General features: G+C 45.9%; 1 protein-coding gene across 5 annotated transcripts in view; it reads left to right on the top strand.

Annotated features, from left to right (window-relative positions):
• Positions 1 to 26,843, top strand: part of cep112 (centrosomal protein 112) — a 516,124-nt gene that overhangs the window by 314,490 nt on the left and 174,791 nt on the right. For all 5 annotated transcript variants that reach the window (XM_070857896.1, XM_070857897.1, XM_070857899.1 and 2 more), the window contains one exon: positions 24,154 to 24,289. In XM_070857896.1, the coding sequence (XP_070713997.1) occupies positions 24,154 to 24,289 (136 nt within the window). The remainder of the gene's footprint in view (positions 1 to 24,153; positions 24,290 to 26,843) is intronic.

A 26,843-nucleotide genomic window follows, 5' to 3' on the forward strand; every position in this document is an offset into this window, starting at 1 on the left:
AATGGGGTCTGGTGCGGTAGCTGAGCAGTATTTGGGACAATCAGGTCTGCAGAGAGCCTTCCGACACGCGTTTCAAGCTTTGCTTGATGGTCTGAACTGCCCGTTCTGCCTGGCCGTTGGATGTGGGCTTGAACGGCGCAGATGTACATGTTTGATCCCGTTGCGGGTCATGAATTCTTTGAATTCGGCACTGGTGAAGCACGGCTCATTGTCGCTGACTAGGACATCGGGCAGGCTGTGCGTGGCAAACATAGCTCGTAGACTTTCAATGGTGGCCGTGGATGTGCTCACAGACATTATTGCACATTCAATCCACTTTGAGTAAGCATCCACGACAACCAAAAACATTTTGCCTAGGAATGGGCCTGCGTAGTCTACATGGATCCTCGACTACGGTTTGGATGACTAGGACCATAAACTTAGCGGTGCATTGCTCAACAGAGAGTAAGTGTTTCACTGGCGTACACATGACTCTAAATCTGAGTCGATGCCTGGCCACCACACATGGGATCTGGCTATGGCTTTCATCATCACGATTCCTGGGTGGGTGCTGTGTATTCCCCAATAAATGTGTCTCTGCCTTTCTTGGGCAAGATTGCCCCACAAGAGACTGTCCGCCTGCAGTCATCATCTTTGCGTCTGTGGAATAGCTTAATTGCTTCCTGCATCTCCAGGGACAGTAAAGGATCCTGGCTGGTCCAGGTCCTGATCTGGCGGGCCGTAATGAGGGATTTCTCGTTCTCAAATGCCTCCATGACCATAAGCAAGTCCGCTGGCTGTGCCATTTCCACCCTGGTGGTGGGCAATGGAAGCCGAGAGCATCTGTGCAGTTCTCTGTGCCCGGTCTGTGGCAAATTACATAGTTGTATGCTGACAGCGTGAGCGCCCATCTTTGAATGCGGGCAGAGGCCTTTCCTCTCCAAGAATAGCGATATGAGTGGCTTGTGGTCAGTTTCAAGCTCGAATTTGAGGCCAAACAAGTACTGGTGCATTTTTTTTACCCCGTAAACGCACGCCAGGGCCTCTTTTTCAACCATGCTGTAGGCCCTTTCGACCTTGGACAAACTCCTGGATGCATACGCAACTGGTTGCAATATTCCCGATTCATTAGCCTGTTGTAACAGACTCCTGACCCCGTATGACGACGCATCGCAAGCTAACATTAGTCGTTTACATGGCTTATACAGAATAAGAGTTTGTTAGAACATAGTAAATTTCTGGCTTTCTTAAAGGCAGCCTCTTGTGAGAAAGGAGGGAGAGAGAAAACGGGTAATTATAGACCGGTTAGCCTGATATCAGTAGTGGGGAAAATGTTGGAATCAATTATTAAAGATGAAATAGCAGCACATTTGGAAAGAAGTGACAGGATCGGTCCAAGTCAGCATGGATTTATGAAAGGGAAATGCTGCTTGACAAATCTTCTAGAATTTTTTGAGCATGTAACTGGTAGAGTGGACAAGGGAGAACCAGTGGATGTGGTGTATTTGGATTTTCAAAAGGCTTGTGAGCTGTGAGGAGGACGCTAAAAGGCTGCATGGTGACTTGGACAGGTTAGGTGAGTGAGCAAACGCGTGGCAGATGCCATATAATATGGATAAATGTGAGGTTATCCACTTTGGTGGCAAAAACACGAAGGCAAAATATTATCTGAATGGCGGCAGATTAGGAAAAGGGGAGGTGCAACGAGACCTGGGTGTCAAGGTCAGTCATTGAAAGTTGGCATGCAGGTACAGCAGGCGGTGAAGAAGGCAAATGGTATGTTGGCCTTCATAGCTAGGGGATTTGAGTATAGGAGCAGGGAGGTCTTACTGCAGTTGTACAGGGCCTTGGTGAGGCCTCACCTGCAATATTGTGTTCAGTTTTGGTCTCCTAATCTGAGAAAGGACGTTCTTGCTATTGAGGGAGTGCAGCGAAGGTTCACCAGACTGATTCCCGGGATGGTAGGACTGACATATGAGGAGAGACTGGATCGACTGAGCCTGTATTCACTGGAGTTTAGAAGGATGAGAGGGGATCTCATAGAAACGTATAAAATTCTGACGGGACTGGACAGGTTGGATGCAGGAAGAATGTTCCTGATGTTGGGGAAGTCCAGAACCATGGGACATAGTCTTAGGATAAGGGGTAGGCCATTTAGGACTAAGATGAGGAGAAACTTCTTCACTCAGAGAGTTGTTAACCTGTGGAATTCCCTGCCGCAGAGAGTTGTTGATGCCAGTTCATTGGATATATTCAAGAGGGAGTTAGATATGGCCCTTACGGCTCAAGGGATCAAGGGGTATGGAGAGAAAGCAGGAAAGGGGTACTGAGGTGAATGATCAGCCATGATCTTATTGAATGGTGGTACAGGCTCGAAGGGCCGGATGGCCTATTCCTGCACCTATTTTCTATGTTTCTATGATGCAGGTTACAAGGGGTTAAATACATAACAATAATGGGTTCCATAATGTCAGCGAATGCATCAAATAAAGTGTTAACAATCAAAACTTTCTGAAAATGGAGCCCCCCCCCCCCCCCAGATTCCTCTATAAAATTAATCTTGTGCCTTCTGAACTCTCATCCTTCAGTAATAGCTACATCCAGCACTGCTGCAAATTGTAATTTAGCATACGTTAGTATATTCCCTCAGAAAAGTAGCTGAGTGTTGGTTATACTTACTGGGTTTAGTTTAAGTTATGACAAGCCTATGGCAAGCCCAGTGCCCTTTCTGTGTAACTCTGTGCGCCAAAATTGCCCTCTGCCTGAAACGGTGCGCATCTCCCATTTTGTAGGTGCTCCGTCCGTCCCAATGCATGGGGCGGACATTGCGGCGATTTTCAGCTCTTTGGTTTATGTTTCCAGTCGGAGCGGTGTTGGTTTGAGGAGAGGGGCGGAAGTGTGGTCAGATCGGAGTCGCCACCACTAGTGGGGCAGAAGTGAGGGCGGGTCGAAGTGGCCGACGCATCACAACGTCCCTCCCCTTTTGTTAAAAGGGAGGGCCGCTGCGAACTCTGCAGCCACTTTAGTGGCAAACACTGGGCCACCGGGCCAGCGGCCTGGCACCCAAGAGGGAGTGCCAGGCTGACTGTTGGCGACCCGGCCGAACCCGCGGGTATAATTGTTGGCCCGACCTGGCAGTCGGCTGACAATAAAAAACAGAAATGGGGTTGCCGGCAGTGTGACTTCCCTTTAAGGGCGGCTGCGCTTCCCAGCCACAAGTAAGGTACCGGCGGTAGCGCCGCTCCCACAGGGAAATCTCCGAGAGGGGGCCGCCGCCGGTTGGTAAAGAGTCGGTGCGTTCACGACGCGGCGGGAAAACGGGTGGGGCAGTCCCGTACACCGCTCCAAAACTAAGGGAGGGCAATATACAAAATGGCGGCCGCTCCGCGCGACCGAGTGGTGACTCCTTACTGATTCGTGGCCGGTCATGGCCATTATAGAAAGGTGCAGTTTGGGGCCCTGTGTTTTTGCGTGTTTTAAATTGCGGGCTGTTTTTCAGCTCCCATCATTTTTGGGGCTTTGTCAGCTTGAAGCCGTGCATCAGCCTTTGCTGTTTCGTGAACTATGCATTGGAAGATATACTGATTAATGGTATCAAAAATGAAAGAAAACTGGGAGTAATTTCAAAGCAATAATTTGATTTGGTTTGGGGGGGTGGGGGTTCAGTTAATGATTATAAACCACTCCAGCCTTCCTGTCGTGGATTATAATCTGAAGTCCTTGATGAGATCAGTGCCTTGTAATCACTTCCAGCTATGTAGAATGTACTGCAGGCAGAAAGTCCTGGTAATCAACTGCAGATAATTTCCCTCTATACCTGTAATGATGTCTCTACAGTTATTAATCAAGTGTGAATGTCACCCAGCAAAAAGGATATATACATCGTCTCCTAACAAGTAACAATCTAGTGTTTTCACTCTCTTTCGCACACAGAAAATTGAAATCATATTCCATATCGGAGAGAATTCCTGATCTGTAATCTAATTAAGGGGTTCAAATAGCTTATTATAAATTAGTCAAGATTTGAGGTGCAATTCAAGATGTCCTTTGAACTCTGTTAGATTACCACCTAGACGTTGTTCAAAGGTATTATTATTTTATGTGTAAATCATCGTAACCATGAATTAGATGCTCCCTGGAACTCTCTCCTGGTTATGCATCATACTTAACGTAACAAGGTATTTGTCAATATTTTTTCTGGGGCGTTTTCCTCATAGCAATGGTGCCATTGATTCTTCTCAAAATCCAACACATCCAGCTGTTTCGCACATGCTGCATTAAAAGCTTGCTAGGGCGAAGTATTGGTGTTGCAGGTTAGATAGTGGCCTCTCAACTCAGCGACCTGGATTCAAATCCAGCCCAGATCACTGAGTCGAAAGTCCTTGCTGCCTGCCAGGTGTATGGGTCCAACGTTAAACATGTTATTGCAGTCTCAACTCACTTTTTAGCGGGTGTGACAGCTCAAATTTGTCCTTATTCTGGCCACAACTTGGCAGCCCCACATGAAGATTGGTGTAAAAAATAGAAAAACATCACACTGGTGCAGAAGAAATTCTGTCTGATATTAGAGCTGAGGGACATTATTGGAGCTTCGTGGGGAGAGGTCCTGTGATTTACTTGACCTGGGAGTTCTTACTACTGACAGTGTTCCAATTCCCAACAGTAACACCCCATACCTTGATGAGCACAAGAAATTCACATGGGGATAGACAAAACCTAGTCAGATAAGACGTGTGCTGGAGCACTGTGGGCAGGGAGGTGGGGGGCAGAATTTAATATTTGCTGTTGCAATAGATGTAAGATTCAACAGCTTTGATTAAAAAAACATAAAATATCATCAATGTTTTATAGCAAGTTCTTTTTGGTCTTTTATAATTGGCATGATTATGGGGCTGTTTGTAGCATTGCTCAGAGGGCATGAGAGAAAAGTAGAATAACAAGTAGCTAGCAGTTAATTGCAAGGCACTAATTCAATCAAGTAGTTCTGATGCCATCTTCAAGCACGATGGTGAATCCCACTCTGTGAACATCCACAGGATGGTAAAACTGAATCCAGAAAATGCTAGAAATATACGGCACCTCAGTCAGCATCTGAAACAGAAAAGACTGGTTGCGGATCATTGCTTCATCAGCCCCGTGCACACTAAAAACCTTCTCTATGTATTTCCAGCTATTTTAAACAGATTTCCTTTGCCCTCTTCTTCCCCTCCCATAATTCAATCCCTGTCTTTAGCTCGCTTTCTGCTATTTGTGACTTTTTGTAATACGCACTGAATAATCCTTTTTTTCTCTCTTTTTCTTATGATCATGCAGCAGGCTAGCTGAGCAGTGAAAGGGTAATAAAGATGATTAATGAGGTCGAGCCAGATGGACTAAGGCAACCCATAATAGGTCCTGTAATAACCAGGTTTATGTTCATAGAATCACAGAATGGTTATAGCACAGAAGGAGGGCCATTCAGCCCATCGAGCCCGGGCCGGCTTTCTGCAAGAGCACCTCAGCCAGTCCCACTCCCCCGCCCTTTTCCTGTAGACCTGCAAACTTCTTTCCTTCAGGTACTTATCCAGGTACTTATCCAACTCCCCTGTTGAAAGCAGTGATTGAGTCTGCCTCCACCACCCTTTCAGGCCGTGCATTCCAGATCCTAACCACTCGCTGTGTAAAAAAGTTTTTTGTTATGTCGCCTTTGGTTCTTTTGCCAATCACCTTAAATCTGTGTCCTCTGGTTCTCGACCGTTCCGCCTGTGGGAACAGTTGCTCTCTCTATCTTCTCTGACCAGACCCCTCATGATTTTGAACACCTCGATCAATTCTCCTGAACCTTCTCTGCTCGAGGGAGACCAACCCCAGCTTCTCCAGTCTATCCACGTAACTGAAGTCCCTCATCCCTGGAATCATTCTCTTAAATCTTTACTGCACCCTCTCCAAAGCCTTCACATCCTTCCTAAAATGCAGTGCCCAGAATTGGACACAGTACTCCAATTGTTGTTGAGGCCGAACCAGTGTTTTATACAGGTTCATCATCATTTCCACACTTTTGTACCCTATTCATGAAGCCCAGGATTCCGTAAGCTTTTTTAACCGCTTTCTCAACCTGCCCTGCCACCTTCAACGATTTGTGCACATATACCCCTCGGACTCTATTCATGCACCCTCTTTAGGATTGTACCCTTTAGTTTATATTTCCTCTTCTCATTCTTTAGCCTAAAATGGATCACTTCACACTTTTCTGCGTTAAATTTCATCTGCCACTTGCCCATTCCACCAGCCTGTCAATGTCCTCTTGAACTCTATCACTATCCTCCTCACTGTTCACTATACTTCCAAGTTTTGTGTCATCTGAACATTTTGAAATTATGCCCTGTACACCCACATCCAAGTCATTAATATATATCAAGAAAAGCAGTGGTCCTCGTACCGACCCCTGGGGAACACCACTGTATACCTTCCTCTAGTCTGAAAAACAACTGTTCACCACTATTCTCTGTTTCCTGTAACTTAGCTAATTTTCTATCCATGCTGCCACTGTCCCTTTTATTCCATGGGCTTCAACTTTGCTGGCAAGCCTATTATGTGGCACTTTGTCGAACACCTTTTGGAAATCCATGTGCACCACGTCAACCGCATTGCCCTCATCAACCCTCTCTGTTACCTCTTCAAAAAACTCAATCAAGTTGGTTCAACATGATTTGCTTTGAACAAATCCATGCTGGCTTTCCTTCATTAACCCACATTTGTCCAAGTGACTGTTAATTTGGTCCCTGATTATTGCCTCTAAAAGCTTCCCCACTACCAATGTTAAACTGACCGGCCTGTAGTTGCTGGGTTTATCTTTACACCCTTTTTTGAACAAGCATGTGAACATTTGCGATTCTCCACTCCTCTGGCACCACCCCCCGTATCTAAGAAGGATTGGAAGATTTTGGCCAGTACCTCCGCGATTTCTTCCTTCACTTCCCTCGGCGTCCTAGGATGCATCCCATCCGGTCCTGGTGACTTATCTACTTTCTACAGCCAGCCTTTTTAGTAACTCACCTTTATCAATTCTTATCCCATCCAGCATCTCCTCTACCTCCTCCTTCACTATGTCTATGGCAGCATCCTCTTCCTTGGTGAATACAGATGCAAAGTACTCATTGAGTACCTCTCCATGTGTAGATCTCCTTTTTGGTCCCTAATCAGCCCCACCCCTCCTCTTACTACCCATTCACTATTTATATGCCTATAGAAGACTTTTGGATTCCCTTTTATGATAGCTGCCATTCTATTCTCATACCCTCTCTTTGCCCCTCTTATTTTCTTTTACACTTCTCTGAACTTTCTATATTCAGCCTGATTCTCAGATGTATTCTCGACATGACATCTGTCATACGCGCTCTTTTTCTGCTTCAACTTTCTATCTCTTTCGTCATCCAGGGAGCTCTGACTTTAGTTGCCCTACCTTTCCCCCTAGTGGGAATGTACCTCGACTGCAGTTTTGCCTGCCAGTCTTTGATTCCAATTTACCCGGGCCAGATCCGTTCTCATTCCACTGAAATTTGTTTTCCTCCAATTATATATTTTTACTGTAGATTGCTCCCCGTCCTTTTCCATAGCTAATCTAAACCTTATAATACTATGATCACTGTTCCCTAAATGTTCCCCTACTGACACTTGCTCCCCTTGACCATCTCATTCCCCAGAACTAGATCCAGTAATGCCTCCTTCCTTGTTGGACCGGAAACATACTGATCGAGAAAGTTCTCCTGAACACACTTTATAAATTCTGGTGTTGAAGGGACCCATCTAAACTATTCACCTATCTTCTTTCAGATGCCGATATACCTGCTGACTATTTCCAGCATTTTGTGTTACTATTTTTATTCGCAAAGACTTGTTTAGCATTTTTTCACACCTCAGAAACCTCCCAAAGTGCTTCACATAATTATTTTTGAAATTACTTTGAAATTTAGTGACCAACATTATTGTCATGTATGCAGACCTTGTATACTAACTGTATAGTCACATAAGGTGTGCCACCAGAGGGCACTGCGGTGGGAGACCTGAGGGTCACATGCATAGTTGTACAGGGCCCAGTATAAAAGGCTGCTCACCATGCTTGTGCCTCACTCTGGAGTTACAATAAATGAGACTAAGGTCACAACAGCTCAAGTACAATACTAGACCTCATGGAGTCATTCATAAGAGTATTAAAGACATAACAACTGGCGACGAGATTACGAACTTTCATGCAAAAATGACTTGCGTTGGTGCAGTAGAAAAATTCTCAGAGGGTAAAGATTGGGAAGCCTTTATGGAGCGACTCGACCAATATTTTGTAGCAAACGACCTGGTAGACGATGATCCAGCCACGCTGGCAGATAAGCGCAGAGTTATCCTGTTGATCAGTTGTGGGCCTGTGGTCTACGGCCTTGTCAGAGACTTGCTTGCACCAGAGAAAACAACGACCAAGTCATACGAGGAGCTGAAATAATTTGGGACCAACTCAAACCGAAGGAGAGCATCCTCACGGCCAGGCATCGATTTTATACACACCGCCGCCCTGCGGGCCAGGAAATCGCGAAGTACGCTGCCGACCTCAGGAGGCTGACAGGACTGTGTGAATTCGGCGCATCCCTCGCCGATGTGTTGCGGGATGTCTTCGTAATTGGCATCGGTCGTGAGGCCCTTCTTCACAGGCTACTGCCTGCCGAAACCACCGTCACTCTGCAGAAGGCCATCAGCATCAGCCAGGCGTTCATGACCTCAAGCTGCAGCTCCAAGCAGATGGGGACTCACTCTCAGGACTCAAACCCGGCAGGTAAATAGATTGGCACCTGTCACAGGCAGAACTGTTGAACGTGAATCTGCCCTGGGCAGAGCGTTACAGGCCCCCGAGTCCTTTAACTCAGAGTCCGCTGAGGGGTGCAAACATAAGTCGAGTAGCACCATGCTGGCGTTGTGGAGGTAATCACAGGGCTCATCAGTGTTGGCTCAGAGACCATGTTTGCAAAGGCTGCAGCACAAAGGACAACCTCCAGCGAATGTGCAAAAGAGCTGTGACTCACCACGTGGAAGAGGAATCAGCAGATGGCTGTGAATCCAGCGCGGATTACGAGGAGATGGCTAGAGAGACAGCTCAGTCCCAGGACGCAGTATATGGAGTATATACCTGCATCACACATTGTCCTCCAGTGATAATGGAAGTCGAGATAAATGGCATTCCAGACTTCATGGTAGTGGACACGGGGGCGAGTCAGTCAGTAATGAGCCAAGAAGCCTTTGAGAGGCTATGGAACGGTCAAGCTGAACAACCCTAGCTGGTCCCGGTTCAGGCAAAGTTGCGCACCTACACCAAGGAACTGACATCAGTTGTTGGTAGTGCGGATATAAGTATATCCCATGATGGCGTGGTGCACAATTTATCATTGTGGATTGTTTCAGGTGATGGACCAATGCTACTTGGAAGAAGGTGGATGGGGAAGATTCAATGGAACAGGGAAGACTTCATCCCTCCAGCGATCGACGTCTCTCATGCTCAGAGGCAGAACAAGCCCCCACCTTCGGTTGGATCAGGCACCGGAGAGCAGATCCGCGCAGCCCCCGAGGCACAGACCGCTCATCACGACTGCATGGCGATGATCCGGCCGAGACGGCCCGAATGCACTTTCCCGGTTTCAGTGGCAGGAATCCTGGGGAGGAAGATTGGATCCGAAGGCGCCTTCCCAGCTTCAGTGGCAGAATCCCTGGGAAAGAAGATCGCGGCAGTCGACATCATGGACAGGGAAAAGATGGCATCCAAACCACAAGGTGCAGCGCCAATGGAGCAACTACACGTGGTTCCACGCAAGGAAGACAATTGGGGTAAAAGTAGTAAAGCCATTTTAAAGGAGGCCAGCAACCTGCCATTTTTGAATGAACTGCTTGAAATTAATAACCGATGCAAAAATCCAGTTGTAACGAGCAAAATGTTGTTGAGCGATGTTCGGTGCAAATTGCAATCAGCCAATGTAGCGGGTGAACACCTAACGGCCACATACAGGTCCAGCGGGCTACCCAATGCTGTAGCATGCGTCTCGGGACCAGAACGATGTATCAAAGTGTTCCCACAGCTGACAGAAGTCGACAAGCCGCAGAATAAACGATCCCCGGAGAGCAGAGGCACCGGTAGCGATACCCTGTCTCAGAACAGTTGAACATTGCAGGCACCCGATGGCATAAACCGCCACGGGCCAAAAACAGTAAACTGCGCCTATGCTCGCAGTCGGCTACCGTCTCCCACCACCCGGGTGGAAAAGGTGCAGCCCACAAACCCACTCACCACCACGGCAATGCCCAAGAGCGAAGGGTCACCCATAACGGTTCCTCCGAACGGGACCTGGACCAGCCAGGATCCCAATCTGGAGACTGCTCACAATGGTGCCTTCAAGGAAAGCGAGTCAGTAGTCCCCTGTGAACTGCTAGACAAGACGAGGCAGCCCCACCGTCGCTTAGACGAAACGCTCACTCGCTCAGACCGCTTCCCAGGGAGCAGCAGCGACATTGTGCAAATGAAAAGGATAAGGAGGTCACAGACATACCAGCTGTCTTTGGGCCTGCCCCAACACAAGGAGTAACAGCAAGAGATCTGAGCTCCGGCAGCTTGAGCAAAATGAGCTCACTTCGCTCACAGACCCACTAGCATGAGGCGCTGCACCGCCACCAGACGACCCGGATCTCATCTGGCCGTGCTGGAACTAGACTGTCCTTGTGTACCTGTACTGATATACCTGTACTGATCATGTAAATGTACCACACAAAAACAAACGCACCTGTAATCCACCCAACAAATGTACCAAGATGTAAATGTAAAACCCATGTGATGAACTTGAATGCAACATGCGTGTAACGGGCCATTAGCATGATCTCTGTGTGGGGAGGAGAATGGAGTAGTCATGGACTCACAACCAGAAACAATTGGGACCTCCACTGGCAACAAATTTCACTGCCAACCCACCCAAACTAGAAGTGACCCTCCAATGGTCAACCAGGAAGAGCAAAGCCCAGGTCACCGTCAATGTACAAGTCAATTTGCATTAAAGATTTGGGGGGGAAGTGATGTCATGTATGTAGACCATGTATACTAACTGTATAGTCACATTAGGTGTGCCACCAGAGGGCACTGTGGTGGGAGACCTGAGGGTCACCTGCATAGGTGTGCAGGGCCCAGCATAAAAGACTGCCCACCATGCTTGTGTCTCACTCTGGAGTTACAATAAATGGGACTAAGGTCACAACAGCTCAAGTACAATACTAGACCTCGTGGAGTCATTCATAAGAGTATTAAAGACATAAGAATTATGTTTGTGCACAGCTAGATGTCGCAAATAGGAATGCGATATATGACTAGTTAATAAATGGTGTAGTCAAGTCCGTGTGGTGGTTGGTGTGCAACGGCCACCACACGTTGATAAAATCCACGCACAGGCATCTTCCACCCTTCAAGATGTAGTTCAGGATCTGGAATATTAGTTCGGGATCTGGAACATTGAAACACCTGTGAACTCATCCCTTTTTGGCGTGGAAGCAAGTCATCCTCGCGTCGAGGGACTGCTTATGATGATGATGATGATGATGAAATGGTGTTGGCTGAGAGGAGACTGTTGTCCAGGATATTAGAACTGGCATGTTATCATTAATGCCCACCTGAATCAAATGAATGGGATCTCAGTTTAATATCTCACCTTTCACCACTCCCTCAGTACTGCGCTAGAATATCAGTGAGTCCTGAAGTAAGACACAAACCCATGACTTTCCTACTCGGAGATAATTGCCAACAACTGAGCCAAGAACGACTAAAAAATGATTAAGAAAGGGAAGATAGACTATGAAAGTAAACTAGCACAAAATGTAAAAACAGATAGCAAGAGTTTCCATAGGTATATAAAAAGGAAAAGAGTGGCTAAAGTAAATGTTGGTCCCTTAGAGGATGGGACCGGGGAATTAGTAATGGGGAACATGGAGATGGCAGAAACTTTGAAGAAATATTTTATATCTCATTCTTTATGGTAGAGGATACTAACAATATTCCAACAGTGGATAGCCAAGGGGCTATAGCGGGGGAGGAACTTAACACAATCACAATCACTAAGGAGGTGGTACTCAGTAAGATAATGGGACTAAAGGCAGATAAATCCCCTGGACCTGATGGCTTGCATCCTAGGGTCTTAGAGAAGTAGCGGCAGGGATAGTGGATGCTTTGGTTGTAATTTGCCAAAATTCCTTGGATTTTGGAGAGGTCCCAGCAGATTGGAAAACTGCAAATGTAACGCCCCTATTTTTAAAAAAAAGGAGGCAGACAAAAATCAGGAAACTATAGACCAGTTAGCCTAACATCTGTGGTTGGGAAAATGTTGGAGTCCATTGTTAAAGAAGCAGTAGCAGGCCATTTGGAAAAGCAAAATTCGGTCAGGCAGAGTCAGCATGGATTTATGAAGGGAAAGTCATGTTTAACAAATTTGCTGGAGTTCTTCGAGGACGTAACGAACAGGGTGGATAAAGGGGAACCAGTGGATGTGGTATATTTGGACTTCCAGAAGGCATTTGACAAGGTGCTACATAAAAGGTTACTGCACAAGATAAACGTTCACGGGGTTGGGGGTAATATATTAGCATTGATAGAGGATTGGCTAACTAACAGAAAACAGAGAGAAGGGATAAATGGTTCATTCTCTGGTTGGCAACCAGTAACTAGTGGAGTGCCGCAAGGACCCCAACTATTTATAATCTATATTAACGATTTGGAAGAAGGGACTGAATGTAATATAGCCAAGTTTGCTGATGATACAAAGATGGGAGGAAAAGCAATGTGTGAGGAGGACACAAAAAATCTGCAAAAGGCTATTTGAGTGGGCAAAAATTTGGTAGATGGAGTATAATGTTGGAAAGTGTGAGGTCATGCACTTTGGCAGAAAAAAATCAAAGAGCAAGTTATTATTTAAATGGAGAAAGATTGCAAAGTGCCACAGTACAGCGGGACCTGAGGGTCCTGGTGCATGAAACGCAAAAGGATAGTATGCAGGTACAGCAAGTGATCAGGAAGACCAATGGTATCTTGGCCCTAATTGCAAAGGGGATGGAGTATAAAAGCAGGGCAGTCTTGCTACAGCTATATAAGGTATTGGTGAGGCCACACCTGGAATACTGCGTGCAGTTTTGGTTTCCATATTTATGAAAAGATATACTTGCTTTGGAGGCAGTTCAGAGAAGGTTCACTAGGTTGATTCCGAGGATTAAGGGGTTGACTTATGAGGAAAGGTTAAGTAGGTTGGGCCTCTACTCATTGGAATTCAGAAGAATGAGAGGTGATCTTATCGAAACATGTAAGATTATGAGGGGGCTTGACAAAGTGGATGCAGAGAAGATGTTTCCACGGATGGGGAGACTAGAACTAGAGGGCATGATCTTAGAATAAGGGGCCGCCCATTTAAAACAGAGATGAGGAGATATTTCTTCTCTGAGGGTTGTAAATCTGTGGAATTCGCTGCCTCAGAGAGCTGTGGAAGCTGGGACATTGAATAAATTTAAGACAGAAATAGACAGTTTCTTAAACGACATGGGGATAAGGGGTTATGAGGAGTGGGTGGGGAAGTGGAGCTGAGTCCATGATCAGATCAGCCATGATATTGAATGGTGGAGCAGGCTCGAGGGGCCGTATGGCCTACTTCTGTTCCTATTTCTTATGTTCTTATGTTATCTGTACTATTTGTTTTAAGTGATACATGGGGATGCCATTGTGCCTGTACGCAGAGTCGAGGGACTGCAGGTTGAATTACTCGGCTCTGCTGAACTCCCAAACTTGGTCACTTTGCTCTGGAGAGGTGCTCTTGTCAGGAAAAGGAAACATTGCAGGACACATAATCATCAAGCTGCCATCATAAACCTGCCAGTGCTCAACCGAACTGCATTGGTGGGGATCAGCCAGAAAGTCAACCACCTCTCTCAGATTAATTAGGCATGCATCACCTTGCTGTTTGTATGACATTGCTTCTGTCTTTGTCTACATAACAAGAGCTGTGCTACTTCAAAAGTAATTCAGTGTGTGAGCACTTTGAGATATATTGATGAGGTGGAAAGGTACTCTATGGTTAGGATTTTGCGGTTGCAATGACGGCAAAATTGTCAGCGTTCGCCGTCATTACTTTGTGAAGCTGACAGCAACTTCTGGCGTCCGCATATGCGCAGTTAAGCGTAGAAATCCAGAAGTTGCTGTTAGTGATTCCCTGCTCCTCCACAGACAGCAATCTTCAGCAATCACTTGAACTGACATAAACTTCCTTTTTTACGCTGGAATATCCCTGTTAAAACCCCCCGAAAAATTTAAGCCTTTTGAATGAAGTGTAACTGGGTTTTTAACGTCACACTAAAGCGTAACTACTGCTGAACAACCTCTCTGGCCCTGAAAAACTAATTTTTTATTTGTGAAATGTCATTATGATAAAAAATGGCAAGGGTTTTTAATATAATATTTTTTTTAAGTTTGTTTATGATATTCAGCTTTTTCTTTAATCCCATGTGTATGTCCGAATCTGTATTTCGTTCTCTGTAAAATTTGTAAAAAGTGAAGGATAATCAGTGCATCTTACTTCCTAGTTTGCTGTCATAGAATCATAGAAATTTACGGCACAGAAGCAGACCATTCGGCCCATCATGTTTGCACCAGTTGAAAAAGAGCTATCCAGCCTAATCCCATTTTCCAGCTCTTGGTCTGTAGCCTTGCAGTTTACGGCACTTCAAGTACATAGCCAAGTACTTTTTAAATGCTATGAGGGTTTAACATAAGAACATAAGAAATAGGAGCAGGAGTAGGCCATTTGGCCCCTCGAGCCTGCTCCGCCATTTAATACGATCATGGCTGATTCGATCATGGACTCGGGTTCACTTCCCTGCCCCTTCCCCATAACCTCTTATTCCCTTATCGTTTAAGAAACTGTCTATTTCTGTCTTAAATTTATTCAATGTCCCCGCTTCCGCAGCTCTCTGAGGCAGCAAATTCCACAGATCTACAACCCTCTGAGAGAAGAAATTTCTCCTCATCTCAGTTTTAAATGGGCTCCCACATTCTACCCGACGTAAACATGAGGTCATCCAAAATGCGGCAGCCCATGTCGTAACTTGCACCAAGTTCCGCTCACCCACCACCCCTGTGCTCGCTGACCTACATTGGCTCCCTGTTAAGCAACGTCTCGATTTCAAAATTCTCATCCTTGTTTATAAATCCCTCCATGGCCTCGCCCCTCCCTATCCATGTAATCTCCTTCAGCCTCGCAACCCCCCCCCAAAATATCTGCGCTCCTCAAATTCTGCCCTGTTGAGCATCCCTGATTATAACTGCTCAACCATCGATGGCCTCCAGCTGCCTAGGCCCTAAGCTCTGGAGCTCCCTCCCTAAACCTTTCTGCCTCTCTATCTCCCTTTCCTCCTTCAAGACATTCCTTAAAACCTACCTCTTTGACCAAGTTTTTGGTCATCTGCTGGAATTTCTTTTTATCTGGCTCGATCAAATTTATTTTTTTGCCGTATAACACTCCTGTGAAGCGCCTTGGGACATTTAACTACGTTAAAGGTGCTATATAAATACAAGTTGTTGTTTTTGTTTGTATGAGGAAACGGTGGATATATAGAGTTAGGTCACAGATCAGCCATGATCTCAGTGAGTGGCAGAACAGGGTCGATGGGCCAAATGGCCTGATAAATACAAGTGTTCCTTTTATGGCTACAAAGCGTGCATGGTATTGTCAGACCTGCACCAGGAGGGGGAAAAAGGATGGCAATCAAGGGATTTCATGCCAACAAAGAAAAATTGGTACATATTGTTACACTGCACATACACGCCCTCCTGTATGGGTCAGAGACGTGGGCCTTATACAGTAGACACCTCAAATCGCTGGAGAAATACCACCAACGATACCTGCGCAAGATCCTGCAAATCTCCTGGGAGGACGGATACACCAACATTAGCGTCCTCAATCAGGCCAACATTCCCAGCATCGAAGCACTGATCACATTTGACCAGATCCATTGGGCAGGCCACATTGTTCGCATGCCTGACACAAGACTCCCAAAGCAAGCGCTCTCCTTGGAACTCCTACACGGTAAGCGAACCCCAGGTAGGCAGAGGAAATGTTTCAAGGCCACCCTCAAAGCCTCCTTGTTAAAATGCGAAATCCCCACCGACAGCTGGGAGTCCCTGGCCAAAGACCGCCCTAAGTGGAGGAAGAGCATCTGGGAGGGCACTGAGCACCTCGAATCTCGTCGCCAAGAGCATGCAGAAAACAAGTTCAGGCAACGAAAGGAGCATGTAGCAAACCAGACTCCCCACCCACCCTTTCCTTCAACGACTGTCTGTCCCACCTGTGACATACGGAGACTGTGGGCCCAAGTTTCCACATGATTTGCGCCTGATTTTTAGGAGCAACTGGTGGAGAACGGACTATCTTAGAAATCGCAATTCTCCACATTTTTTTTTCTGCAGTTCTAGTCAGTTAGAACAGTTTCACTTTGGAACAGAATTTTTTCTTCAAAAGGGGGCGTGTCCGGCCACTGACGCCTGATTTCAAAGTTTCCACAGTGAAAACGTACTCCAAACTAACTTAGAATGGAGCAAGTGAAGATTTTTGTAGAACTGAAAAAACCTGTTCTACACATTAAAAAATCAGGCGCAGGTTACAAACTAGGCGTCCAGAACGAGGTGGGGGGGGGGGAGGGGGGGAAGGGAAGTCATTAAATTCTACAATAAATCCTTATTTATACTTATACAAATATTACACAAATAAATCCAACCTGAATAAACATTTATAAGCAAAGAAAAGATTAAATAAACCATCTTCCTACCTGTGTGAAAGTGCTTCAGGCAGGTTCAGTCAGCTCAGCGGTGTGGCATCGTTCCCGCGAACGGGAGGCAGGGAGGGGCAGTCGGGCAGTAAGCAGGCAGCAAGCAGCCTTCCACTTGAGGTGGAAGCCTTACAGTCAGCTCAGCGGTGTGGCGTCGTTCCCGCGAGCGGGAGGCAGGGAGGAGGCAGCCGTTCCCAGTGGCGGGCAGGGGAGGGGGAGTGAGGGCCCGACCGACCGACCGCAGCGGGGGGGAGGCAGTGAGAAGGCTGCAGGAAGCCTCAGAAGTTGAGCAGCCATTCCCGACAGCAGTGGGGGGAGAGGCCGTCGGGAAACGGCTGCCTCAACTTCTGAGGCTTCCTGCAGCCTTCTCACTGCTGCAAGAAGCCTCAGTGCTGATCATAAAAGGGCAATGTGCTTTTATTAAAAAGAACTACAAAAATGGCCGAGTGCCAATGTTTCCTTCACACTGCGCGTGCGCGAACGCTCCAACGAGCACGCGCAGGGTTGCCGGCACGAAAAAAACTAATTTAAATGGTACCCGCCCCCTCCCACTTACAAAATCGGCGCGAGTGGTAGGCTCCGCCCCCCTGGGCGCCGCGCCAAGCTGCCATGGAGCTGCAGGGCGCTCCAGAATCGCGCGTTTTTTTTCAGGCGCCGTTTTTGGCGTGAAAAACGGGCGCCCAGCTTTGAGGGGCGCCTGTTTTGTAGCGTGTGGAAACTTGGGGCCTGTAATTCCCGTATTGGACTATTCAGTCACCGAAGAACTCACGTTTTGAGTGGAAACAAGTCTTCCTCGATTTCGAGGGACTGCCTATGATGTTGACACATACGCTGCCTACTGTTCATAGAACTTGCTCCAGCTTAGTACATCAGTCAGTTTTGTTTGAATTACTTTATTTTCCAGTTACTGTAGATGACAAAAAAGGTAAGACTTGAAATGGTTGTATTATGTCTTGCCCAAATATATTCAATGCAAAAAACATGGTGGCTCAATCATGAGCTGCCAATAAATACATATATATTTATACATATTATGGCACTGGCTGTTGCACGTCGGGCTGTGAACGCTAACTTATCTCATCAGTAACAACACTTCACTGGATGTTTAGCATGTTTTCAGTGACTTTATCATCAGACATTGGGTTATTTTGCAGTGTGGAATAAATAGTGTGCGGGGACAGCTACAAATGTTGTCTTACTCCATCTTGTTCAGCACTCCCTCGGAGTCGAGGATGACTTAATAACTCAATAGCTAAATTCACCATGGGACACATTCTGGGTTGTCTCAGTCACATACTGGGTTGCTTTCACAAGTAGCTGTACGATGGATCACACGTTCGTAAGTGGCAGCTTACCATCTCAATATTTTAAGGAGGGAATCTCAGTTTTCCTGATAGCCTCAAGGAACAAGGCACTGCCCAGTATAGGTCTGAGTCATACGGAGCAGTTTTGTTTCCTGGTCTGTGTGGAGTTAGTGAAGATAACCCGTTTGGGTGAGGTACCAGAGGTACTTCGCCACCTGTGGAGTTGCATCCCAGCAAGAATCAGTGTCATCAGGAGAGGGAGGAAGGGAAGGTTTCCCATTCTTTTCCATTTTTAAACAGCAACGGTTAGAAACAATTATGATCACAATAAGAACTGATATCGTTGGGATGGAAGTAGCTTGGAGGAGTTACTGAACCCTACAATGCAAAGGAGCTGAATTTAACACAGACAAGATGATCTGATTGCCGAAGCAATCTGGATTAATGCCTGTTAATTCAGCTCCCTCCCAGTCTCCTAATGGCATCATCAGATCTAACTATTCAAACAAGAATAATCTATTTAAATCAGTCTTGAACAGTCTTTTGGTAAAACTGTGGGATATATTTTCATCTAAACTGTGCCATTGCAGTTAGCGGCTCTTAAAACTATAATATAATCTGCCCAGTGATACCGCATCCCACCTTGGTCAGCATTCCACAGCCAGGCAGCTGGCGAATTGATGCCCAGAGTCTCCTCCGTCCCAGTGGGTAAATCTACAACAACAACAACTTGTATTGGAGTATTACGAGATTTTTTTAAATTGACTCCAAGGCACATAAGGAGAAATTAGAGCAGGTGACCAAAAGTTTGGTCAAAGAGGTAAGTTTTAAGGAGCGTCTTGAAGGAGGAAAGAGAGGTAGCGAGGCGGAGAGGTTTAGGCAGGGAATTCTAGAAGGCACAGCCACCAATGGTTGAGCAATTATAATCAGGGATGCTCAAGAGAGCAAAATTAGAGGAACGTAGACATCTCGGGGGGGGGGGGGGGTGTGGGGCTGGAGAAGATTACAGAAATAGGGAGGGGCGAGGCCATGGAAGGATTTGAAAACAAGGATGAGAATTTTGAAATCGAGGCATTGCTTAACTGGGAGCCAATGTAGGTCAGTGAGCACAGGGGTGATGGGTGAGGTGGAAATAGGCAGTCTTAGTTATGCTGCGGATATGTGGTTGAAAGCTCATTTCATGGTCAAATATGACACCAAGGTTGCGAACAGTCTGGTTCAGCCTCAGACAGAAGTCTAGGCAGTGAATCATAGATCAAATACTGGACCAAGTTGAAGAATGGAAAATAACTGTATAAAATCGTTTAATATTAGTATTAGCCATTGATGTATATGTTGACATTTGTTTGTACCACTCATCCATATAGTTTGAGTTGTAGTGGTGCTTGTTCATGGGTTCTGTTTTTTAAGGGAATCTTTGTTAGTCATAAATGGCCGTCCTTCACTTGCAGTCCTCGGCATTCTTGTTGCTCCATTTGTCTCTAAGCCTCAATTGGTGACCTGCTGGTTGCCATGAGATGTTGACCTACCTGGAATGCTGTGTTATTTCCCTCCATTGGTGGCCGCACTTTCTGTTGCCTGGGCCCTAAGCTCTGGAACTCCCTGTCTAAATCTCTCCGCCTCTCTACCTCTCTTTTCTCTTTCAAGACGCTCCTTAATACCTACCTCTTTGGCCAAGCTTTAGGCTACCTGCGCTAATTTCTACTTATACAGCTCGGTGTCAAATTTTTAGCGCATAACACTCCTCTGAAGCGCTTTGGGACATTTCACTTCATTAAAGGTGCTATATAAATACAAGTTGTTGTTGTTTTCTTGCTTTCCAGAAAAAGATAGCAAGGGAGAGCAATTAGAAGGCAGGGTTATCCCAACTTCCACACAATGCAAGTGCAAAACCTCATTAAATTGGAACTAACAGTGTTACATTTTTCTTCCTGTGGCGGAAGTCCACTTGTCTAAACCCCCATGTTTGAATTCAGGAGCTCACTGTGCAGCTACATTCCAGTATTCTGTCACTTTGGGGTTCAGTGTGTTGCGGCATTCCTCGAGTTCTTGACAAGATGTTAGTGAGCACTACAGTTGTACTGAATCTAAAAGACTGAGAAGCACTCTCACAGACATTTCAATAGCCAAACCGTGCACGTCCCAGCTGTTTGAAGTTACAGCCACAGTATTTGAATTTGAATAAAATGCAAAATGCTCCAGGTGCTGGAAATCTGAAAGCAAAACGAGCACGAGTTTAAAAAAAACTCATCAGGTCAGACAGCAACTGTGGAGGAACAGAAGTCAGTCACTTGACCTTTCAGGTCCAAGATCCTTACGCACGGATAGACAAGAAAAGACCCGCTGGTCTATCTAGCCTGCCCCGTAGAGTTGTGATGCCTTCCTCAGGACTGATCTGCTGAGTATTTGATCTCACTATTTGAATTTGAATACATGGCACATCAACAGCAGAACTGTAAGAGCCAGCAGCACTTGCATTTAAAATGTATCAAAGCAGCATTCCCTTTCCCTGCAGAAACGGCATTTCAAAAGGAAATCAGACAGTCAGGCCAAGGAAGGAATCTGGAGAAGTGGAAGTGTGCAAATTAATTTCTTATTAAAGACAGCAAGAACCAACTTCAACAGTGCTGTCATGAATGAAGAATCCAGTTTGCATGTCTTCTCTTTGTTGTACGTACCCTTTGAATTACTCATTGATTTCCTCTCACTGGACATTCATTGCGGGAAAGCCACTCTCGTCTGAATTGAACTTCAGTGATCTCTTGAAATTCTGCGACATTGGCAATGGCTGGTAATGGTCATGGCTAGTGCTTCCCACTGCTCCTGTAAATGATGCCACCGAGAGGAGGAATGGCACCGCTGTTTCAGTCTGTAAAACATAGGGATAGCTGATGACTGAAAAGCACCAGTAGTTGTTCAGATCACTCCTCTAATAACATTAAGGATTGTGACGAACATATTATTCAACAGTGGGAACCATTACAGCTGAGCCCAGTCCTGTCCTCAGCCTAGGTCCCCAGATACATTTCTTGCAGGGCCATTGGACCGCAATACCCTGTGGATACTGATGGTAATTGTCATGCCCCATCACTAAGCAGGCTGAGATCAGAGCTAATCATCGCTGGTTGGAGCAGGGTTCCTGGGATATGCATTATGCTACAGGAAACCTGTTGGCTATTTTGTCCCCAAGTTTTTCTCTTACTACCAGGAACCACCAAAGCCAAATTTGAGAGACACTATCCCTGCTATAATTGTCCTCAGCTCTGTCCAGTTGGTACGCCAACCAGATATATACAGAGTACTGCCCTGAAAATCCACATGCAGGGGCAGCCCCGGTACCCAGTTCTGTCCCCTTGGCATCATTGGCCTTGTAAGGGGCAGGCGAAGGTTTTGTCCTTTACAAGGCAGACCGAGAACCGTGGAGACCCAGAATAGCCAGGTGCCTGCCTATTTCTGGTTGGTTCCAACGAATTATGGCAGGAGGCCACAGCAACCTCGATGAAATTTGCCACCACTGTTTGTAACACTTCTTCCTTACTGTTTTATGGTTAAACATGCTACAGTAACACTCAAGCGCCAGACTCAACTATGTCAAATATGCATTACAAAATGTTGCCATACACTTTCACAAGTTCCTGTTGGTCATTCCCAGGCCGAGGTCACAGGTTGGAGATTCCTATGTGCAAATTGCAGCGTCAGAGATAAGTGTACGCAGAATCGAGATCAGGAGCCATTAGCGTTGTTTTGAAAGTGTTGGGAAACAAGAAATATGTTTTTTTGATTAATTCAAACGGAAAAAGACGTCTTAATTTCTGAAATCTGTAGTAACTTTGGCCGGAATTTTCCGGGCGGGGCGGGGGGGTCAGCAGGGTGGGATCGGTGGCAGGTCGGGTGGGAAAGTGCTTTATTTTTGACAGCAGGTCGGGAATCCGCTGTCAACCCGCCACCACATGTCTTTCCACACTGAGCAGACCTGATACACAGCGGCAGGGGACCCAATTAAAATGATTAGCATCGAGTTGCCAGATGCTTAACAGCCTTTTTTCACTTCATGACCACGGGATCCCCCACTGTGCGCAGACCGCGGCTGTCAAGCTGAGGCGTGAGTTTAGTGGCCATTGCTCCAGCTGATGACTTGACAGCATAAAATGTACAGTAAAAGCTCCCACCTGACTGATACTCACTTTTCTCAGGCAGAACCTTTTTCTCACTCCATTTCCAGCACACATTCTGCAGACTTTTCACTTTCCGCTCTCCAACCGTTCTCATCTCATTGGACGAACTCTCTCACCATTGACAACTTTACCTGCCATCTATTCCATCATCATGGGTGCCCTTTATACTCTCTCACCTTGGTCCTCAGAATCTCACCACAATCAGTCCCAACACCAGCAGCATCAGGCACACCAGCAACACCAACCTTCTCCGCAATCAACTGATGCTGCACGGCACACAGGACATCAGCATCCGACCACATTGCTGCCCGACAGACCAGGGATGGCCTCACCATGGCCAGATTGTCTTCACTTGATGCTGTACACCCTGGCTGCCACATGATGCATCAGGTTGGCACCACCCCACACCTACACCAAAAAGCACCCTACAATGCGCAAGCCATTCCTTTCTCACACATGACCATTGTGGGGGGGTACCGTTATGTCTCACCATTCACTGCAGCTCACTATGCCACTTCCAAAGGTGCACACAAATCTGTCCAAGAATGCGAAGCGTTGAAAATGAAGGTTTCAATGTTTGACGCCACATTAACAGAAACTTTACATGAACATTGTATAAAATATCCAAGTGCCTACCTTATGTGTTATTGGCAAGATTGCACCAGGATGAGGCCGAGTGTGAAGGGTGACTACTGAGATGGGGATGTGATGTAGATAGAGAGGGATGGGTGGAGGACCAAGGTAAGTTGGTGTGAGTAAGGATATACAGGAGTAGGCTAGGGAAGGCAGAGTGACGGGAATGTGATGAGAGGCACAGTAGGATGACATTGACTTCAGGACGTCCCAAAGCGCTTTACAGCCAATGAAGTACTTTTGAACCGTAGTCACTGTTTTAGTGTAGGAAATATGGCAGCCAATTTTGACACAAGAAGATCCCACAAACAGCAATGTGATAATGACCCGATAATCTGTTTCTTGTGATGTTGATCGAGGGATTAATATTGGCCAGGACACAGGAGATAGCTCCCCTGCTGTTCTTCGAAATAGTACCATGGGATCGTTTATGTCCACCTGAGAAGGCAGACGAGGTCTCGGTTTAACGTCTCATCCGAAAGACGGCACCTCCAACAATGCAGCAGTCCCTCAGTACTGCACTGGAGTGCCAGCCAAGATTTTTGTGCTCAAGTCTCTAAACCCACAACCTTCTGACTCAGAAGCGAGAGTTCGACCCACTGAGCCACATGTGGTAAGATGACCATCAAAACAGTTTTGAAAGAATTGAGAGATTTGATTGGTTGCTTTTATGATAATTCTTCATTTGTGATTGACAGTCATAACCAGCGAATCAGAATGGTAATTTAAACCAATTATTAAATTGTTACCTATGGATTTGAAATGTGGCACTAAAAAAGAAAAAAGAACAAACTCGAGCACCTTTCATGACCTCAGGATGTCCCAAAGCGCTTCACAGCCAATGAAGTGCTTTTGAAATGTAGGGAAACAGGGCGGCCAACTTGCAGGCAGCAAGGTGCGGATAAATACCCAGATAATCTGTTTTAGTTGTTGGTTGAGGGATGTGTTGGCCAGGATACCTGGAGAACCTACCTGCTCTTGTTCGAATAGTGCCACGGGATCTTCCAAGGCCCACCTGAGAGAGCAGATGGGGCCTCGGTTCAGTGTCTCATCTGAAAGACGGCAACTCTGGCAGTGCAGTGTCTCTGGTGTGAATCTCACCAGACGCAAGGCTTTTCATTATATAAATAGATAGATTTACTGGCGGGTTTGTCCTGTTAAACATAAGGCCCCTAGGTATTGTTTTTACTGAAACATTTCTGTTTGTTTAGTGATAAAGAGGACCAACTAACCAGCGTAACTGAGATGCAGAAATTCCAAGCCCAGAAAGCGGAGGCAGCTCTGGAAGAATTCAAGAGACAGGTGGAGCTGAATTCTGAGAAGGTCTATTCTGAAATGAAGCAGCAGGTGAGGCTTCTTCCATTGATTCTAAGGGTTTTATTAAGCTTTTGTGCTGGCCATTTTCTGTTGGAAAGTACAAGCTAGACAATCAGCTATACCTCTAAGCATTTTATTAAACCAATGGAGGCAGAAACAAGCACTTTAGCCATTTCAAATCATAGCAACGCAGCAAAAAGAAATGTTTTGATTTCTTAAAATACATCTAGAACGTGCGGTGTCAAAATCATTGTCCTCTCGGAGCTTCTTCTGCTATTGGATAGCGCAGTTAACTGGAATTAAAAAATGGACTCTCCACAAGCTACGTAACATAAATGGTCCATGGTTGTTTCTGTCTGACTTCCCTTTAACTGCCCACTCCTGCTGGTGTGCCGACCAATTTGCCACATTCACTTCCCTGCATTAAAATAAAAAGCTCACAGTTCAATCTTTTATTAGTCTTCCTTGCTTTTGTTAAATATAAAAATGCACCACTCTATTTGTGAGATGACATTGCAAGCTGGTGGCTGAGCACATCTTCCCAACTAAACGAGTTAGGTCGGCCCAAATTTATAATCACCCAACTAAGTGAGCTAGATTGTTTTTTTCCAAACATATCTTTTCCCTCACCCTGTTCTGGTCTTGCAGGCTATGCACTAGTTCTGGCTGAGAAGTCGGGAAAGCTTTTGGCTTCTGGCCTAGTGTTGAGATTGAATCTGCAATGACGCTGTTTAATTTCCTCCCTTCTGCACAGCACTGACACCTGGCCTCTACCAAACACCTCCCGACATAGTTGCAGCTGAGATCAGAGACTCACTGGAATGGGGAGCTCCATCTTCACCCCTTCAGTCTATGGCACAGCTTCACGTTAGTACTAAAGTCCATGGTACAAAAAGGGTGAAATGGACTATTTTCCAGCAGTGATACCTCTCCATGCTAAGTGCATAAAAAGGTGTTCCTGCAAGATAAGCAGTCCAAAACTCCTCACTAGAGAAAACAGGCTGGCATAAACCCTGAAGCTGTAAAAACAAATGTCTGTACTTAGGTGTGGAGTATCAGAGATCCACATGGCTTTAATCTACTTGTCTTTCTCAAGCATGTGCTTAAAGAATGTGATGTAGAATGTTGCTGTATTACCAGTAAAATCTTCAGCTTTGAAACTCAAACAAGCCTTTTCTTATAACTGTGGTAACAGCACATTTTATTCTCTGTCCTCATCCAGGCTCAAGTTGGCTATTTCTAGGAATTCTTCACTACTGTATTTTTGGCAACAATACAGATTGTTATTGGTCCAAATGTTTTAACCACAGTGATACAATATGGCCTGGAAATTCCATTTTCTCCCACACTTGACCAGAAGCCCATGGATTTGTGGGGGATTACACATCGTGAAGCATGTTATTTTCTATAGTACAAAACTGAATATGCTGGAAGTACATAGCAGGCCGACGTCCAACACATGTAATATTTAACCCATCTTTCTCTCTTCATATGTTGTTTGACCTGCTGTGTACTGCAACAGTAACTTGCATCTATATAACATCTTTTTAAGGCAGAAAAATGTGCTAAGGCGCTTCACAGAAGTGTAATCAGACAAAAATTGCCATTGAGCCAAAGGTGGGATATTAGATGGGATGACTAAAAGCTTGGTCAAAGAGGTAGGTTTTAAGAAGGGCAGAGAGATTTAGGAAGGGAATTCCAGAGCTTTGGGCCTAGATGGCTTAAGGCACTTCTGCCAATAATAGAACAAAAGGAGTGGGCATGAGTAGGAGGCCAGTGCTGGACAAACACAGAGTTCCCAGAGGGTTGTAGGGCTGGAGGAGTTTACAAAGATAGGGAGGTGCAAGGACATAAGGGGATTTGAACAATCCCTTGAAATAAATTTTTAACTTGGGGCATTGGCCGACCGGAAGCCAACGTGGGTCAGCAAACATGGGGGTGACATCAGCTTGCATTGGGGTCTGCAAAGGGAAATTGGGTGGTCAGCAGTTTAGTGGGAATAGGTTAGAGAGAGCAGGAGATGGGTCTCATGCATGAGGTGAATTCAGAGGGAGAATGCAGGGAGTTAGGAGAGAAACTAGAGAATGTTGTGCATTCAGAACTAGGGCGGGGGGAACCTTTGGAAAAGTGGTTTGGCAAGGGGAAGTGGGGTATGCAGCAGAGGCTGCTGAATGAATGATAGAAACATAGAAAATAGGTGCAAGAGTAGGCCATTCGGCCCTTCTAGCCTGCACCGCCATTCAATGAGTTCATGGCTGAACATGCAACTTCAGTACCTCATTCCTGCTTTCTCGCCATACCCCTTGATCCCCCTAGTAGTAAGGACTTCATCTAACTCCTTTTTGAATATATTTAGTGAATTGGCCTCAACAACTTTCTCTGGTAGAGAATTCCACAGGTTCACCACTCTATGGGTGAAGAAGTTTCTCCTCATCTCGGTCCTAAATGGCTTACCCCTTATCCTTAGACTGTGACCCCTGGTTCTGGACTTCCCCAACATTGGGAACATTCTTCCTGCATCTAACCTGTCTGAACCTATCAGAATTTTAAAGGTTTCTATGACATCCCCTCTCATTCTTCTGAA

This window comes from Pristiophorus japonicus, chromosome 16, assembly GCF_044704955.1.
Source record: "Pristiophorus japonicus isolate sPriJap1 chromosome 16, sPriJap1.hap1, whole genome shotgun sequence".
In the NCBI taxonomy this organism is placed as follows: domain Eukaryota; kingdom Metazoa; phylum Chordata; class Chondrichthyes; family Pristiophoridae; genus Pristiophorus; species Pristiophorus japonicus.